Raw genomic sequence first — 20,486 nt, forward strand, 5'->3', positions numbered from 1 at the left:
GAAAAGTGAAAAGAGAGGGGGGATGATTCCGATGATAGAGAGAAAAGTAGAAAAGGGTAGATCAAAAGAAAGATATAAAGGAAAGGAAAGGAAAGAAAATAGATAGAAGGAAGGAAAGCACGAAATGAAGACAGGAAGGAAGGAAAGGAGAAAGAAAGAAATGGGAGGGGAAAAAAGAGGTTAGTCCAGCTTAATTTGATGGAGAGGAGAGATATAGCATGAATAGGAAGGCCGGCGGCCGGACGTCCGGCAAACAGAAACAAAGTTGCCGCCCTCTACGTCAAGGTTAGGCGTGAAAAAGAAAGAGCAGGCGAGAAAGGTGAAACTCGGTGAATAGATCAACTCCTACTTGATTTACATTTAAAAACCTACTTTAAAAATAACAAAATGTGAATGAATGTTCCGTAAAAAGACAATGACAGCTGTTGAAGTTTAGTATTCAGAAGAGAATATGTATAATTTGGTCAGGTCTTTTATCGCGAGATCTTTTCCGGTTTTGCAGCTGTAGTACCGGTACGGTACCGTACTCTCAATGCAGAATTAATGCGATCTCAATGCATGCAATTAGTACGGGTGCCATCACGTTTTCGTGATACGGTCGTCCTCATTTCATATGACTATGAGCATGGGGGTGGATGATATGAGCCAAATCGCGCGCGGGCCACATTCAATTGGTATTGCCAGGATCACAATGAAATGGGTGTCCAGTCGATTGCTATGTCTCTCCACTAAAACTGGAGAAAAAAAATATGGAGAATGTCTATCAGATAATAAATATTATTATTAATATATTATTATCATGATTATATCTTTGACTTGAAACTTAGTCTTGAGTTCGATAGTTAGTAGGGTGTCTGAAGCCACACTGAAAAGTGTCAGCATAAAACAGGCTGATTTAGGGGAAAATATGGCACATTTTTTCGGGGAAGTTCAGGCTACTAGAAAAATGTGATCTGAATTGATTATTAACTTTTGTTTGGCATGTATGGAAAGAGAAAATTCAGGGGCTTCTTTTGACGGTAAGGACAAGTTTATGATTATTTTAAATACGGATTTAGAGATAAATTGCAAACCCTTATTTTTGTGTGTGTTGAGATTGCCATTTCTCCATGCGTTTTCTATGGGAAAATGAAGTTTCTGTTTTGCACAATTTTTTTCACTTTGTCGCAATTTTTCATTGTGATCTGGTTTCCAAATCTTTATAAAAATTGTACCATCAGATAGAGCATAAAAAATCCTATTGGACTCTTTATGGACAAGTTTTTGGCATTAATAATAAATTTATAACAGCTCTCGGAAGCTAAAAATTTGGATTTGTGTGTGTCCATTTCTTAACTACACAGTCTATGGCAGAGAAATGCTGAAAATTTACCTAATTTCATTCTTCTTTTTTGCAGCCAATAATTTGATTTTTTTCAAAAATGTTACATTTCTGTCAGTCTGAAGGTCATTTCTCTTCAAATTCACAAAGAAAATGTGATATTTTCTTGAAATAAGAAAAATAATTTTTTTCTCCAGACACCCTATCGATAGACATTCTCCATATTTTTTTTTTCAATTTTAGTGGATGGACATATATAAATAAACATACCGGGCGGTATATCAAACTTAAGTCTAAAGATCAAGATTTTGGAAGTAAAAGTTGGATAGACCATGTAACTTTAGATTAGGCCTAGATAACAAAGAATAAAAGAATGGCTTTATTCCGTCAAAATTATCAAGTCAAGACAAGTGTACGTCATTACCACGTCTACGTGCTGTGTGCAAAAATAATTATAAATTAACTTATTAAGTTAGATCTATACTATTACTAGAGACCGATAAATAACGTAATGATTCATTCTAACGTTGGGTCTAGCACTCGGCTATATTACGGGATAGGCTGAAGCCACACTGAAAAGTGTCAGCATAAGACAGGCTGATTTAGGGGGAAATATGGCACATTTTTTTCGGGAAGTTCAGGCTACTAGAAGAATGTGATCTGAATTGATTATTAACTTGTGTTTGGCATGTATGGAAAGAGAAAATTCAGGGGCTTCTTTTGACAGTAAGGACAAGTTTATATGATCATTTTAAATAAGGATTTAGGAGTTTAGAGATAAATTGCAAACCCTTATTTTTGTGTGTGTTGAGATTGCCATTTCCCCATGCGTTTTCTATGGGAAAATGAAATTTCTGTTTTGCACAATTTTTTCACTTTGTCGCAATTTTTCATTGTGATCTGGTTTCCAAATCGTTATAAAAATCACACCATCAGAAAGAGCATAAAAAATCCTATTGGACTCTTTATGGACAAGTTTTTGGCATTAATAATAAATTTATAACAGCTCTCTGAAGCTAAAAATTTGGATTTGTGTGTGTCCATTTCTTAACTACACAGTCTATGGCAGAGAAATGCTGAAAATTGACCTAATTTCATTCTTCTTTTTTGCAGCCAATAATCAGATTTTTTTCAAAAATGTTACATTTCTGTCAGTCTGAAGGTCATTTCTCTTCAAATTCACAAAGAAAATGTGATATTTTCTTGAAATAAGAAAAATAATATTTTTCTCCAGACACCCTACTACTAGATGATCTATTTCTGTCAGGGATATGCTCTAGCTCCTCTCTCTGGCTCTGTTGAGACTTACGGTAAATTCGACTCGCTATGGCACGCATAGGCGGCATCCCCTCCGACGTGGATGGCGCCTGGCCCAGCCTGGCGGCCATTGGGCTCGTAGTGGTGCATGGTGGAGCTCCACCGACACTAACCCAGGGAGCTTGGGCCTTGGCCCACAAAGCGGAAAATTTTGTGTGTTTTCCTTTGTTTACAAAGGACATTTTGCAAATTTCCTGTAGAAAAAATTATGACACTAATGGATTTCCATAGAGTTACGATTGATTGGATCAATCATGACTCTTTTAAAGACAGGGCCCAGGAGTCGTCCGTGTAATATTAGGCAGAGGGTACTCTCCAAAATAGTGTAGAATGGGGTTGCAATTTAGCATGAATAGCACCCCAAATAAAAGGGGAAAAATAAATTATGTACCTCCATTATATGGATGAAGGTCTATCATGACACAGAATCCTGACATAGCTGCATAGAGGCACAAACTGGACCCTCAAAAAACGGAAAAGTTCTGTCTCGTTCTCCTTTCAAAATTGAAAACAAAATGGCCGATCGATGCAGAGAACGAACGCGACATAGAGGTCTAACATCCTTTTTTTTTTGAGGGTCCAGTTTGTGCCTCGATGTCAGGACCCCATTCTGGAGAGTACCCATGTCTGCCTGATATTACACGGAAGAGTCCTGGGCTCCGACCGGCCCACGAACCGACACCTTACTACTGCATCTATGGAAAAAAGGTGCGATTTTGCACCCGCCTTGATTACTGTACAAGCTGTTATTTTCGCGTACAGAATTTTTCGTGAATTGCGGGGGTTTCGACATCATCGCGGGTTGTTAAATTCGCGATCGGAAGATGAACGAATCATTTCAGAGAAGCAAACCATGTGCAAAACTATGCTTCTCAAAGATGCCAAGCTGATGTGTGCTTTATACATAAATATGTCCCGGTAAAGACAGTTACAAACTTTAAGTGTAGAAATAAGTGGCTTAAATTTAACTTTTTTTGTACCTTTAGATCTGAAAATTCATCATGTCACGGTTTGATCTGTAAGAGTAATCTTTTGAAGAACTTTGTGTTTTGTTAAATTCACTTTGTAAAAAGTTGGTTTCAGTGCAAAAATGTTGCATTTTGTGAACAGAATCTTACACTTTTAAAAGCTCTGGTCATGTGACTTATGAATATTAATGAGTATGCAAATAGCTGCCAATACGTGTGTATGTAGTCAATCAGATGACAATAAAATCAAATTATTTCATGGAAAATACATTGTAATATTACAGTGAGTGAATAAATATCGATAGAATTATGTTAGAAAATAGTTTAGGCTCTGATTTTGTTTGAGAAATAAAAAAGTGAAATTCTAGCGAACTTTTTGAATCACTAACTACTTTCTAAACCTTATGTTTTGTACACATAGAGGTGCATATCTAAATTTATTCATTCGGACGTTTTCAATAGCAAAACTTTGCTGTTAGGGATATTGGCACTGACCTAATACATGTGTCAATATTTTCGCATGTTGTTATATTCGCAGCCGATCGGCAATTTGCAAAATCCGCGAAAATAAAACCCCTGCAAAAATAACAGCCTATACAGTAATCCTAAATTTTGCTTTTTGACGTGTGACAAAGGAAGAAATGATAAAGATATTAAATACAATCAGCTTAGCACCTTTCCGAAAAATATGCTGGAAAATAGCGAATTTTTATGACAAACGGATCAGGAACCAGCCAGGTTCTTTGATTGCCGTCAGCTACAGCTGAGCATATGGACGCGCGCGCCAGTAGATTGGCTTGTGGGAAAAACTTGACAAACATCGATTGATTGAATGGCTTGCCGCCGATCGCTAATCGATTAGCAAAATTTACACTGTTCGAATATTCATGTTTGAAGAATCACACTCAGTTACAGTACATCAGCACTGTGAGCTGCCTGTGCGGTAATGTTCACCCTTTTTTTAAGCTTATCAATTTGCTCTCATTTCTTTATTTCTTCATCAAATTTGATCACACTGGGTACAAATGATCCTTGGGTACTGCATGTGTATTCCTGAGGGTGAAAAGGTCAAAGGTCATCTAGGGGTCAAAATATTATATTGCTCATTTTATTGATCATGGGTCACACCCACCTTGTTTTGCCATTATGATTCATTCTTTAATTGCACAATGTTGGCAGCTCTGCCAATTGTGTAGTCCTACTGCTATTTCTTTTGAATATTGTCCATAATTATGTTGATGTAACATTTCCTATATCGGGTTAATGCAGGAAACTGGCTGGCGCACCTGTACGGTCAAGACAATGGAGTACAATTATGTCCATGATCGACAGGGGAATCGCTCTAACCAAGCAAACAGCCAGGGACAGTCTCAGATCCAGCCGCCACTACATTTTGAGCACCAGCAATATCCTCCACGAGCACACCATGCTATGCCAACAGGGTACCATGGAACAAGGTTAGTATATACCATCACCTGCAGTATCCTATCACACACCATGCCATTCAGACGAGATACCACAGACTAGGGAAAGTATTAAAGCATCACAGATAAGAAGGGCTGTGGTGTAGTGGTTCTGACTCTAGTTAAAGGACAAGTCCACCCCAACAAAATGTTGATTTGAAAAAAAAGGAGAAAAATCCAACAAGCAAAAAACTGAAAATTTCATCAAAATTTGATGTAAAATAAGAAAGTTATGAAATTTTAAAGTTTTGCCTAATTTCACAAAACAGTTATATGCACATTCTGGTCTGTATGCAAATTGGCAGACTGATGATGTCACCCACTCACAATTTCTTTTGTATTTTATTATATGAAATATGAAATATTTTAATTTTCTCGTCAAGTGCAACAAAGTTTTATTTCTCCCTGAACATGTGGAATTACCATTATTTTAACAGTTTTTGGTTTAAGTTATTGGTCCTTGTTGTCAAATCTGTAAAAATTGAAATATTGTATTATTCAAACAATAAAAAACAAAAGAAATAGTGAGTGATGGACATCATCGACTCTCCCATTTGCATAGTTGTGCATTTAACTGTTTTGTGAAAAATGAGCGAAACTTAAAAATTTCATAACTTTCTTATTTTATATCCGATTTCAATGAAATTTGCAGCATTATGTGTGTTTGATTTTTCTCTATCGATTCAAATCAACAATATTCTGGGGTGGACTTGACCTTTAATTTTAAAGGGATATTCTGGGCTGAAAATATTTAAATGGAGTAAAATTTACAGAACAAAATGCTGAAAATTTCATCAAAATCGGAATACAAATAACGAAGTTATTGGATTTTAAAGATTTGCATTATTCCAATGAAATAGTTCGAGGCATGTCTTTATGAATATTCATTAGGTGGGCTGACGATGTCACATCTCCACTTTCCTTATTCTCATGTTATTACAAGCAATCAATTGTTTCATTTTTTCATAAATGTGTAAATGTGTCTCCATTATGATAAAATAAGTTGCAGCAAGAAATAACTAAATGCACTTAATCATTTGTCAATCCCAATTCTCGCTACCCCAAATAGCGATTTCGCCGAGATCCGGGAAAATCCCTTTAACGCGCATTGCATTATGGGATAGCTTTTCGGTATTACAACTTCCTGTTCGGAAGTCCAATGCACTGTTTTGCCATTCAGATCAACAGTGCCGTCATGCACAACACAACGTCGCTTTCGCTCGGAAAGTTCGTGATAACAACCCTCTCTTTCACGATACAGTTTAACGGCCTTTTTTGCTATAGTCACTAATTCTGCCCGATATTCCTCTGTCAGTTAAGATTTTTATAAGTTCCAAAACTGATTTTTTATCAATTTTGTGGTCGACTAAAAATTGAACGGAATGAATGCTGTATATATTTAGCGTCTAGTCGAATACGATCGTCATGTCAGGCCGGTCGCTAAATGCAAAATTTTAAGATATTCATTTTTTGTTTAATTTTTTTATAACAAAATAAAAACATGAATAAAAATTATTTTCACGTAAAATTTATTTATAATTTTTATTTATAATTCAAATGGAATCAAAACTGACCAAATTAAATGAAAAGTATTATAATCTGTACATAATACGCTGATTGGCATCGATTTCAGCGTGGTGGAAAACTCAGTATCGCGAACCTCGCGTGAGCATGACTCTGACCCGGAAGTGGTGATGACGACCCGACGGAGTGAAAATTATCTCGTCCCGCGCATTATGAGATTTTTGTTCCTATTTGGGGTAGAGAGAATTGTTTTAGTTCTTGGTAGAAATTTTTTGAATAAACCTTATTTCATAAAATAAAAAACAGAAGAACAAACTGTGGGGATATGACATCAGCCTATGAGGCACCGAATGTACCAATATTATATAGAACAATTATTTGTTATATAATCATTATTTATTAAATAATAACTATTATTTATATATAATTTACATTTTATTTGTAAATAACTACTATTATATAAAGTATCATTTCTAATTATTTATATATAATTCCAAGTAATACTTCATTATTTGTAAATAATAATAGTTCGACATTCCATTATTTATAAATAATGATTATTTGTTTTTCATTATTTATAAATAATGATTATTTGTTTTTCATTATTTATAAATAATGATTATTTGTTTTTCATTATTTACAAATAATGATTATTTGTTTTTCATTATTTATAAATAATGATTATTTGTTTTTCATTATTTACAAATAATTATTTGTTTTTCATTATTTATAAATAATGATTATTTGTTTTTCATTATTTATAAATAATGATTATTTGTTTTTCATTATTTACAAATAATGATTATTTGTTTTTCATTATTTATAAATAATGATTATTTGTTTTTCATTATTTACAAATAATGATTATTTGTTTTTCATTATTTATAAATAATGATTATTTGTTTTTCATTATTTATAAATAATTTGTTGAGTTTTCCATTATTTATAAATAATGATTATTTGTTAAATAATGAAAACGTCTACTTCATTATTTATAAATAATTTTTTCGAGTGCACCATTATTCTCATTATTTATAAATAATAATTATTTAATGTTCGAGTTTTCCATTATTTATAAATAAAGATTATTTGTTAAATAATGAAATATCTACTTCATTATTTATAAATAATAATTTTGTTTCAATATCCCATTATTTATAAATAATCATTATTTATAAACAATTTTTACAGTTTGCCATTATATACAAATAATCATTATTTATATACAAATAACCATTATTTATTAAATAATGCCATTATTTATTAAATAATGGAAAACTCGCTATAACATGCAAATGTGGGACCGCCCATGATATGAATATTCATGATGCGATTTCCTTTTTCGTGATTTTTCTTCACAAATTTTTGTCCATTTCCTCTTCATAATGACATTTCTTGAAGCAATTTTCTAGGGATATGGTCTGATTGTAATATTCTTCATTTTCTATATAACTTCGTCTTCGTAGAAATATCAAAAAGTGTAATTTTATACGATTTTTCCTACAGTTCACAATCCCCATAGGCGCGCGTGTATCGTAGGGACAACCGGTGAATCGACGGAGTGCTCTTCATCGAAATACTACGTTGGTTGGTCCCCGGAAGTGGCGGGCGGAATTTAGCCAGAATCCTCGATGGAAGTCGATCAAGTGCATATGAGCTGAGAGAGTGAAATATCAGTGTACTTGTACAGGCCCTTCTACTTTTTATAAATATTTCTTGTTGCTTTTTTTGTTAAGTTAATTTTTCCTGGTGTAGAGATAAGTTTCAGTTCTAATAATGCACTTCAAATACATTTTGGAGTGTCTGTTTGAGGCGTTTGGGGCGATTTCACCCTGGCCCCAAAATGCTCGCAACGACAATACGGGGGCATGATGACCCCTAAATTTTTAAAAACTTATTTTTCTATTGAAAATTATCACAAAATTCACCAAAAGTGTGCACGAAAGCCTTCGTATTTCACTTTTAAAACTCCAAAAAGTGCCCAAATGACAAGCTTGGTCGCTTCGCTGTGTCGCTTTCAACTTGACCATGTCAGTGTACACTTCTGCCTACCATTTCCTGGGACAAATTTGTCAGTGATACATGTGTATTTGTATTGAGAAGATGTAGCATTTGGGTGATGTGTTATCTTGGGAGACACATACTCATGGGGGTTCCCCTCCCAGAGAGATGTGCTCCAGAAGAGAAGGAATCTTGGGCCCATTTCATGAAACTTGGTATGATAACAAATTTGCAATAACAGTTTTAAGCTACTGAAATCATTTGATTTGATTGGCTGTTGATGAGCTTGTTATAGAAATTGTGTCATTATAACAAGTCTCTGTGAAACAGGAATCTGACCCGTTACATTTGTACCTTGTACTTTTATAGAATATGGCTCCTCTATTATTGCAACAACAAAGTTACTTTTATTAGTCTTTCAAACATCTGAATCAGTTTAGAAGTATTCATGAGAGTATTTCCCCCTTGTCCTCACTCTACCTTACATACCCTAGATTTTCCCAAGACATCAACTCTCTGCAAGCTCCAAGTAACGTAGCGTGTACTGCCCCTGGTCCGGCACAGAGCTTGGTAGGACTCCTCCCTCCAAGGGTACCCATTAGCTCTGGATCAGCTCGCATCACCAACAGTGAGAGTCCAGGACAGACAGGACACGACTATGATCACGTCCTTACCGCTGCTATGCAAGGTAAATAGCAAAAAAATGATATTGGCGAAATTTGGAGGAAAATCCATCATAATTTTTTTTATTTGTGATGTCGTATGCGAGCAGCCTCCCATGTATCGTGAATTACAAAAAATCATTGAAATGTAATTTTCTCCAAACATTGAAAATGGGCTTTATTTATTCCCATGTATCATGAATTAAAAAAAAAAATCAGTGAAATGTCATTTTCTCCAAACATTGAAAATGGGGTTTATTTTACCTTCAGTATATCAACAGACAAGTTATTTCACACCTGCTCATGAAAGATGAACATTTTTAGTCATGAACTATTGAAAAATTGAAATTAATGCATTCATATTTTTAATACATAACAAATGGAGCAACTGCTTGTATATGACGTTATAAAGAATTCAAATTCAAATAATTTAATCTTAAATGGAATTTCCTCAAATTGTCACCGATATTTATATTATTTTTTTTAACTTTAAGTTATAATTTAGTACAATATGGGTGCAACACATTGTTGTTTTTTATATTCTGTTCGTTTTGTCGTATTTCTCATTGTGATATCATTTTTTTTCTATTTTAAAGCTAAATGACAGTAGTTGCAGTGAAATACTGATTTCGTTAGAAAGTCTGTAAAACCAAGGTTAAGTATTACTATATCATCGTGGATCTAGATCTGGTACAGTTACATAAACTGAACTTTGTGAAATCATAATATCTAAGCTAAAAAACGATCACACTGAAGATCGTTAACACAGATAGGCACACGTTGGACAGTGTATTATTATTGCTGGAATAAAGACCCGACTGAAGTGACAGAATCCGCGCTTATTTTGCTTATTTCTCGGCAATTACACAATTTCTTCCAGAATACTTTGGCACATATTTTTTATTCATACAAACAGACACTTTGGTGATCATTATATTAAATTCTGTAAAAAGTCATTTTGAGATCGTCCCCACAACTGGAATTTATCTTTAATTTCCCATTGCTTCGCCATGTGGCAGAAATCCAACAGGTGTCCACTTCACTGTCAAGCACAGAAGCAACTCGGCCTCAACAACAACCGACAACTCTCAACTCCCTACAAGGTCCCAACTACCTCATTGAAGACCTCTCCAACTCAACCAACAACAATGTTGCTGCAACTCCGAGCATGGGCCGTGCAACACTGTCTCTCTGCACTCCTGCCTCAAGCAATATTGATGCTGACGGTCTAACGACTGTGACCGCGAAGAAGAAGGGTCCTCATGCCAAAGCAAAGAAGGGAAGTCTTCCGCAGCCGCTGCCTGTGGCTCAATGTCAGCATGAGAAAGTTCAAACTGTCATGAAATACTGTCAGACGGAATCCTTGTTCGATGAGACTTGGAGAGCGGAAGGGATGAGGGCAGAACCGTCCGGTCTTCCTTCGGGCCTGGCATTCATCAGAACATCAGAGTGCAAGATCAAGGGTGTGATCTCAACTAAAGACCTGCTAGAGGGAAAGAAGTTTGGGCCATACACGGGAGAGTTTGTGAAAGAAGTTATTGGCGGTTGCAATCCGTCAACTTGGGAGGTAAATCCTTATAGATTAAATGTTTTATCTTCAAAATGTGCAACCTCAACACAGTCTGGAGGGTCTATATAGGCCCCCCTCCAAAATAAAAAAACTGATGACCGATGGTATTTTACTTTTTTCATCAATTTATATTTTTACAAGAAAGAAGAAAGGTCATCGCTCTACTACCCCCCCCCCCTCCGCTGAAGTCGATTCCCTGATTTGATAGGCACCCAAAATTCATTCTTTCTCAATATTTACATAGGAAGAAAACTGTTAATACTTGAAGAATCTGGTTTAAATGTAGCTAAAGTATGAATATGTTGGAGAATATAATCGGATCAGTGTCTCTGTTATGGTAACTCCCGTAAGATCTCGGCAGGACAGCTGTTTGATGGTATAATGCGGAGCTGGTATATAACCAACTACACAGGAAACATTTTTTGTCTAAGTTAATCAGGCGTAGTGGCTGGCCTTACAGATGACAGAAATTGCTCTCGGGTCTTTTTCTCAAAGTGGAGACAGTGGCAGGGCGGGGATTATAATTCACATCCTTTAGATTATGAATCCACCAATCTAAACGCTAAACCATATTACCCGTCTAATCCCAACCCTAAACCCCAACTCTAACCCTAAGCCTGACCTACATGTGAACCCTAACTCTGACCTATTTGGTCTATTATACTGCCGTACTTTGGCAAAAGGAAGCAAGTTACAAAAGTATCATTTGTTGTAAATGAGCAATGTGTGTTTGTCATTTACGTCGGCGTCAATGCAATTTAACAGCATATTTTCTTCAATATCTTTCCATAGAACGATAATTTCTTCCCCAAATTTTGCATGAATGTGCAACATACGAAGGGCGTTTCAGAAACAATGATAACTCAAATTTGACTGATGTGTCACTTGCTTCCATTTGCCAAAGTTGGGCAGTATAGACCAAGTACTAGAATGCATAAAGTGGAGTGCTCCTGAAGACATGGAGAAGCTGACAGACTGGAACCCAATTATTAGTTTACATAAAATTGCATTTATAATGTGACATCATTTTCTCTTATTTTCAACAGGTATGTGTACGAGGCAGAACCTGGTTCTATCTCGACGGATCCACTGACCTTGATAATTGGATGCACCATGTCCAGTATGCCAGGAACACTCAAGAACAGAACATGGAAGCCTTCCAGTCCTATGGGGATATCTTCTTCCGTATCACCAAACCTATCAAGTCGGGAACAGAGCTTAGAGTCTTCTATAGTCCAGAATACCGGAAGAGGGTTGGATTCAAGACAAGTCTAGATGAACTTCATATGGACCAAGGTAAATGGACCGACAAACTTTGGACAATCCCAAGTTGTTATGTTGTGTTATGTTTTGGGAGTTGACCATCCATTTGACCCATTTTCTTTATCATACCCCCACCAAACAAAGTTTAAAGGGGGTATAGGAATTGTTGGGTGGTCCATTGCAAATCTTGTGGTTCAAAGTATTTCCTTGGTTTTTTTAAACCACTCTTCATGAAATTTGGAACACGTTGGGGTAAAGATGTGCATTACACATTTGTCATGTTTCGGGAATAATGTTGCCGTGGGTACAGTATATTGCATCACCCTTTCCTTCTGTGATATTTCTAGTTTCAATAACTGAAGAACAGTCTGGTGGGTCAACTTCAAACTTGGTCCAAGTTTGCACAGAGGAGGGACAGTGATGGGGCCCATAGTTACACATAGATCATGGTAGAACATTTTTTAACTATCGATTGCACTGACTACAATGGGTGATTTCAAGTTCAGTGTTGACCTATTGGTGTTGGTGTTAGGTCATTTTTTACATGAGTATATCACCAAACAAAATGAAGATGGTCCTGAAAAGTCACTCATTAGTTGTTGAGGTGTCAATAATGTGATCTCGATCAGTTTTACAAACTCAGAATAGATTTTGGAGCTAGGGGAAGCGGTGTTGGCTGAGAGCGGTGTTGGCTCAGTCGGTAACGCGTCTGCCCGTCGAACCAAAGATCGTGGGTTCGAGTCCACCCCGGGCGGATGACTGAAGCCAGTGCGTTGTGTGTAAACGTCTCTCCCATGTTTCATAGATGCAGGCTATGTTACAATGGAAAACACTCTGTCCCTCGGATAGGACGTTAAATGGAGGCCCCGTGTAGAGGAGAGTCACCACCTTTGCACGTTAAGAACCCACTGCACTATTCGTATAAGAGTAGGGGGAAACCCCGGTGTAGTGGTCCACCTGCATTCCCCCAATTAGTTATATCGGGAGGAGAGACCTGCGGGTCATAGTGATTCAGTTCGCTTTTCGCCTCCCAGGCACAGGTGAAGCCAAACAAATAATAACAAATAATCATTACGTCAGACCCCCATTTGCAGAAATACCGCAGTTCAGATTGCAAACTGCGGTATTAGACCCCATTTTGCATTTGAAATCTAAAAAATCATTTCCAAGCCCTGGGGTCGTTTCATAAAGCTGTTCGTAAGTTAAGAGCGACTTTAACAACGACTGGTGATCATCGCCAATGGTTTGTACCATTTACCGCAAGACAGGATCACCAGTCGCTCTTAACTTACAAACAGCTTTATGAAACACCCGCCTGATCAACCCCGCTTGGCCAGGTAATCCCCCACAGGCCAGATTATGAGCGTTGAGCCAAGGACGAAATTATAAACAACAGCTGTGCTATTACGTAAGTCTTCTCTGCCTGTAGAAGGACCTTCGGAATTAAATTATTGTATTCGATATTTAATCACGTTTTCAAAGGCATATTGTATTCAGAAATTCAATGCTAGCCCATTTTCAATTTCGAACGAAGAAAATCAACCTCGAAATAAGGAAAGTAAGTGAATAAAAAATGGCGACATGTTTTCCCGGACCGCACTCGGGCTGTTGCGTTATCTTCAGACCGAGGTCAAGAAACAGGTGTTTTGATACTTACATTGCATGCCTGGGGCAGTAGGGTTTTCGTACTTGGAGAAGAGAATTCATTGAGAAAAACTGGGGTATAGTGTTCTCAAATGGAGGTTTTTCGTCATGAATGATAATCCAAATTGTGCTTCCAACACCAACACCGGAATTGAAATCACCCAATGTACAATCAATCGTGAAATTCAAGCGAACGAATAATCGCAAATCTTTGTGTTACCAGACCCAGATTAGTTTTCGGGATATCAATGTCAAAGGTAATTGAGGACATTATATACCCGAAAATATATTGTTCTCGCGGTAACCAGTAAAAGAACCATCTGATGGTACAATTCATTGACAAAAAAATTATTTAGTCCCTGTAATGCTCAAAAGAGCCCTGGGGGCCGTTTCATGAAGCTGTTCGTATAAAGTTAAGAGTTACTTTAAGAACGACTGGTGAAACTTATGCGCTAAACCATCGCCAATGAACATTTTGGTATATACTATTTACCACAAGAAATGATCACCAGTCGTTCTTAAAGTCGCTCTTAACTTACGAAGAGCTTTATGAAACACCCACCTGGAAACTCAAAAAGGAGCCTAGAAAAATCCCCTCTATTGCAATGAAGCTTATCCAATGTTGCAGATTTAGGAAGTAAGCTGTGAAAAGTGGCCCCCAAAAATAAAAAAGTGCCTAGTACAGTTTCAGAACTGTCTCATACACAAGTACGTATTGGAGGGGCAATGATCTGATTAGATTGTGCTGAGCTAGAACTGCCAGAAGTATTATTTGAAAAATATTGTGTCTTTACCCATGTCTGATGTTATTCAGGGGGAAATTACACACGGGCTTGGGACGATTTCGCCTCTGATAAATCTCTATTTGCTACAAAGTTGTAGAGCTTATACAATGTTGCAGATATTAGCAGTAGGTTATGAAAAGTACTAGTAGCCCCTGAAATTGAAAAAGCAATGTTTTCCTTGGTGTTATTCCAAAAGTTCCATATAGTGTTGGTCGATATTTTTATTTCAGTGTTAGTCGATTACCGCCAGCAAAATGCCACCAATAAGACATTATACTGCCAAGTCTGAAAATTCATTATATACATGTACCTCCGTTAGGAGATGCAATTCCATGAGAGTTGGGGTCTTGGGGAGGGGTTATTGAAAGGATGGCTTACATTGGTGTTTTTCCATGAAAACTTACCAACTTACAACGTTCTGAGTTAGTCTAAGGGGGTGTTGCAAGAAAGTATTTGCAATCAATCGCAAATATTGTGTTTTAATTTTACAATTGATTGATCACTTTAAGCTATAGCAAATCAGATTACACTCCTTGTTTAATGGAGCGGATTAGCAATCAATTGCAAATTTGCAATATTAATTACACGGCATATGCTTGATTTCGGGAATGAAAATAGACTTGTAATTGATCGCAAGTTTCTTGCAACACCCCATTGATAAAGCAATACAGAGCAGTATTTTGATCAACAAAATAGTGACTTACTTCTCATAATTGACAACAATTCGATCGTATTGTGTTACTGCGATATATCAACATAATCACAAAAATTTCAATACTTTTCTATCGAAAAATTTTGATAATGAAATATCACCCTGCACTATTGTGGTGCTCAAAAGCTATTGAACCCAACCAGAAAATGAACATATTTCAAGTATTCAGGAGATAAAATATTACATTCAATGAAGTTTATTCATCTTGGTTCGCCGAACATTGGCATGTTGTTGCCTACATTCAACACTCAGCATGAAGGATTGCATTTTGTGGTGGGGTTCACTAACTTTTGAGCACTACTGTATATCAACTGCCATTGTATTTGCAGAGGTTTTATTTTCCTGTGTCATTCCTTCATTCTCTTGCCAATAGATAACCAAATGTTCCAGTGTCAAGACTGTAAGTACCGTTACACCAATGCCAAGAGCCTCTCAAGACATCTCAAGTTTGAGCATGACAAGGAGAACTTCCGCAGTCGGGTTGACTCTAGGGTCAGTATCCAATCTCAGCCCTCTACGACATCAAGGATTGAAATCATCGCTTCCGGACTGAAGAAGCAAGCAACGACTGCCAAGGTGGCAGCAGAGAAGCTTATTGCCAAGGACAATAAGAACAAACAATTCCTGCAGGTAAAACTTCAGCCTTTGAGTACAGGGAACAAGGACACAACAGGTGCCAATCAGGACAATGCAAGAGCAGAGACAGACATGAAGCCGTTTCGTTGTAAGAGATGCAGGAAGTTGTTCCCATCAGAAGGACTCCTGAGACAGCACCTTGCTTTTCACCGGGAGATGAAGAAAATCAAACCCATATGCAAGGTGTGTGGACTGGAGTGTAAGCATGAGACAGCACTCAAGCAGCACCTGCTTTCGCACGATTCCTCATCATTCCAATGCCCCAAATGCCAGAGGTTTCTAAAAGCGAAGAAAGACTTCGTTCGGCATCTTAGGAGGAAACATAACATGGTTGTTAGGACAGAGACGACAGCCAAAATGGAGGATAAGAAAGCAAGGTATGTTGGACCTGAGAAGGATACTGAGGAACAGGCTGAGGCTTTCCATCCTGAACTCTCCAAGGACATGCTCGGAAAGCGAATACTGTTAACCACCAAGAAAGCAAAGGTGTTCAAGTGTAAGTACTGCCCTCAAAAGTTTACCTCCTTCACGCAAGTCAACAGACATGAATTGACTGTACATAAAAACAGTGGTCAATTCAAGTGCGAGTTCTGTAGCCAGACGTTTACCCACAAGGACAGGTTTATGGTTCACAGGCGAAAACACACCTTAGATCGCCCTTTCAAGTGTGAGGAGTGCCCACGCTCCTTCTCTTCAGAGAGCGCCCTCAAGAACCACCTTCCAGAACACCGGGGTGAACGACCCCATAAGTGCGATGTCTGCGGAAAGGGGTTCCGGACCCGATTGAACATGACTAACCACAGGCGGCGCATGCACGTGCCACCGACCGTGGTGCTTAAATGCAGCTTCTGCGATAAGACATTCAAGGACAAAGCCGGACTTTCACGACACGAACAGCGCCACAAGGGGATCCGGCCCCACGTTTGTTTAACCTGTGGATCTGCCTTTGGCGCAAAGTATACGCTGCAATCTCACATGCGGATACATACGGGGGAAAAGCCATTTGAATGTCCAGTGTGTAAGAAAAAGTTTAGCCAAAGGCATCACCTTTCCACCCATATGGTATGTCATGATGACAAAGGATCAACTGGTAACCTTGGTCAAGAAAAGGGTTAGGTAACATTATGGATCCAACATTGCACATGGGACAAACAGGCCTGATTACTACCTTAATCATATATTATGAATCCTCTTTAAAAGGTTGTTCAAGACTATCGTGAGAACAATATATTTTCATGTATTAAATGCCCTTCATGAACTTTGACCTTGATACCCTGAAAACTAATCTGGGTCCAGGAACACAAAGGCTAGTGATTAATCTTTTGCCTGATCTTCATGGTTAAGTATACTCTGAAGTCAAAGCAATTAATCATAAACAAATGTTCTATGATGAATGCTAAGCTTTGTGTTACGGGTTTCCATGACATTTGCTCTGGTGACAATTGCTCCACTGCAAATTAATGGAATGACCAACTTCAACCCTGGATTTAACACTATACCCTATCCTAAACCTAATATAAAGCGCTATTGCAACCCTTACCCTTTATCTTTGATGAAATACAGCCCAGAGCAATTGATGCAGGAGCAAATGTGTCACCTATTACGGGCCCCCGAATTTGCTATACAGGTAGATTTGCCAGACATTGCAATATTAACTTACATGTATGTGTTTAGAAAATGTTATTGATGTTTCCACTAAGTTTGGTGTGGTCAACATCAGGTTTAATTCAAACTCTGGTCTTAAGTTATGGTTTATCTATGGATAGCCAGCTGTGACATAAATCTCTAACCATTATAAGGTTCAGGCTATCAGACTTTCAAGCCATTCTTAATTGTGTGGGAAAGGTTAAATGATCTGTCTTTACCATTAAAGAACTATGAAAGAGCACAGTAAGCATAAGAAACGTGATGTAAACAAAATGTTGACCAATTTGGCTTCCCATACTTTTAGAAGATAGTTACATGTAGACCATGGCCTAAGTTAAACCAGACTTCAGAATACAGGCGATTGGGTGGTGTTTTGAGTTTGATTTAAGTTATGTAAAGTGATTGGTTAACATTGGTTTGACTTTTAAAAAATCTGAGCTGGAAGGTCACACTTGTCACCTGTGTCTGTGATATGTTACAAAGATGAAGCCCAGAAAAAATTGCGTTCGAAAATAATTATTTAGTGCTTCAAAAATTGAAATATAAAGTGACCAAAAACACCATCTTAATATCATCCCATACGCTTATGTGTACTATTTAGGCATCTATAAGATGCCTATTTACAAAATCGGGGTTTGCCTTGTAGTTTTAGCTTTTCATTCTCAATAATGGTTGTTTTCAGGGTTTATTAGTTCTAATACATGCACTTGTACACATGTTTCATCTTGGTTTGAGAATTTTTTTAATCGGCTGCTCACAAAGTTAAACAATACCTTTAACCTAGGTCAACTTAGAGCACACTTTTATGGACTCCTGTATGTCAACTCATTCACCAAGTAAAAATAATTCTAATCCTGCAGGAAAAAGTTGCCCCAAAAATTGTTTTGTAATAAAAATAAGGAGATGAGAATACAATGAATGTCAATGAATTAATTGGTACATCATCTTTGCCATGAATATGGAAGAAGTATTGTGAAACTTGGTATTCGATAGAAGCATTGTCTAAAATTCTAGTTTACACTAAGCAGGGAATAATTTTCCTGGTATCGCATCGCATTTTGTATAGCATATTTTTACAGAGGACTGTACATTACTTAGTTAAGAGCTTTTCTCTTAACTAACCTTACATTGTAAATGCAATTCAAATTTTTAAAGCAAAATTTTTCCTGCTAAGGCTAAATTTAGTTATAATAATGCAGGCCATTATATTTCCTCCATGAAAACACTCAATAATTATCTTGTTATTGTAATATATATATTCATATCAACATACAGTACAGTTCAAAGGAATACCTGGGGCCCGTCTTACAAAGAGTTGTGATTGATCTGATCAATCGCAACTATGGAAAGCCAGCAAAGTCAACATATAAACTGCATGTTCGCTAAAAAATTTCTCTACATATGAATATATATCTATAAATTCATTGATTTCTTGACAATCTAGTGTGTTCTCCTTTGTTTACAAACAACATTTTGCTAATTTAATGTAGAAAAAATTATGACCCTGATGGATTTCCATAGAGTTACGATTGATTGGATCAATCGTAACTCTTTGTAAGATGGGGCCCTGGTTGCTATAGGTCTCCAGGAAAGAAATGCGCATAAATTTGAAATCACTAAAACTGGCCTATTACGCTCAACAATCTCGATGCACATGCACATTGTACAAGTCATTTGTATTACAGGTGTGTAGTCAGGATGCATGTACATGCATGTACATTTCTGATCATATAATATACCCATTCGATGACTAGTCTTGCCTTCTTCACTGTCTGACCCAATTGTTCGAGTCGGTACAATGTCTCAGTAACACACACACAAGTGAAAGTTCTAGTAGCAAATCGCACAATTTAAAAACATTTTTATATGAGCTGTCCTGATTTTTGTGTGAAATCATTGCTGAGAAAGTAATTGTCCAAATTCTGTGAATCATATTGGGACAGTTATTACCAACTTATTAACTTTAAAATGTTTTATTTTTTGATAACTTTAATATGATACCGTCCTGGGGATATCACATGCCATGTTCTTGCTTATTTTCAGTGCAATATACCGTTATATATCTATCCCACTGTCGACAGTTTCGAAAAATCTTGGGGGTCAGGGTAAAGGAAATAGCCCCCCCCCCCCTCCCCCTCATTTGATGATACGGTTAATGTAGTATTGCTTGCATGCAGATTACCTATACAGTAGAATATGGACATATAGGCCCGAATTCAGAAAGGTGGTTTTGAAAACCAACGGTTGAATCCATGGTTTATGCAGATTTCCTGTATAAATTACGCTTAATTTAGCGCGTAACGGGCGCGTGGATAACAAATGTCCAATGCTGATGCGCGATTTTGTCACAGTGCGCCAAATTGACGCCTGTTACCATGGTTAGATACGCTATTTTATTAATGAGTCCACTGTTTGAAGAGTGGACTCATTAATTCAAAACAGTGGATTCATGAATAAAATAGCGTGGATAACCATGGCAACAGGCGTCAATTTGGCGCACTGCGACAAAAGCGCGCATCAGCATTGGACATTTTTTAATATACGCGGTAAAATAAGCGTAATTTATACAGGAAATATGCATAAACCATGGACTCAACCGTGGGTTTTCAAAACCACCTTTGTGAATTCGGGCCGTAGATGTGAATGTAGTACATTCATTGTACTAGAGTATATTTTGGATTTTGAATGTATTCATACTTATTTTGTAAATTCAGTATCATGTTATAAAACATGTATGTTGTAATTAAAATCCACATGAAACTTTAAATGGATTCTTTGCAAGTCTTGTAAAATCTATCAACGGGCGGGGATTTTTTTTTATTGTGATTATTAATTTTTATAGGGTTAATATTTACCATGATTTAATGAAAATAAACCATATTGGGCTAAAAATAGATTGATCTTGTAATACTGGATCTTGTATTGCTGGTCGATATTTTAAATATTGATTGATATTGATTTAAATGTTAGTAG

At 37.0% G+C, this 20,486-nt stretch overlaps 1 protein-coding gene across 6 annotated transcripts; it reads left to right on the forward strand.

Annotated features, from left to right (window-relative positions):
* Positions 1–272: 272 nt before the first annotated feature.
* LOC129266267 (zinc finger protein 58-like) lies at positions 273–20,280 on the forward strand. Of its 6 annotated transcripts, XR_010294434.1 has the most exons (9): positions 277–319; positions 4,876–5,063; positions 9,089–9,282; positions 10,276–10,823; positions 11,873–12,122; positions 15,604–17,711; positions 18,688–18,787; positions 19,102–19,721; positions 20,151–20,280. XR_010294434.1 is itself a non-coding variant. In XM_064103692.1 (7 exons), exons 4-7 carry the CDS (start codon positions 9,276–9,278, stop codon positions 16,980–16,982), a joined length of 2,184 nt encoding a protein of 727 aa, XP_063959762.1. In that variant the 5' UTR covers positions 280–319; positions 4,876–5,063; positions 8,100–8,271; positions 9,089–9,275; the 3' UTR covers positions 16,983–20,280. The 6 variants fall into 6 exon arrangements, 4 of the variants coding, with proteins under 4 accessions (XP_063959761.1, XP_063959760.1, XP_063959762.1 ...); XR_010294433.1 differs by having other exon boundaries at positions 273–329; positions 15,604–19,702; positions 20,084–20,280; XM_064103692.1 differs by adding an exon at positions 8,100–8,271 and having other exon boundaries at positions 280–319; positions 15,604–20,280.
* The last annotated feature ends 206 nt before the right edge of the window (positions 20,281–20,486 follow it).

The sequence above is a fragment of the Lytechinus pictus genome, chromosome 8 (assembly GCF_037042905.1).
Source record: "Lytechinus pictus isolate F3 Inbred chromosome 8, Lp3.0, whole genome shotgun sequence".
Classification (NCBI taxonomy): domain Eukaryota; kingdom Metazoa; phylum Echinodermata; class Echinoidea; order Temnopleuroida; family Toxopneustidae; genus Lytechinus; species Lytechinus pictus.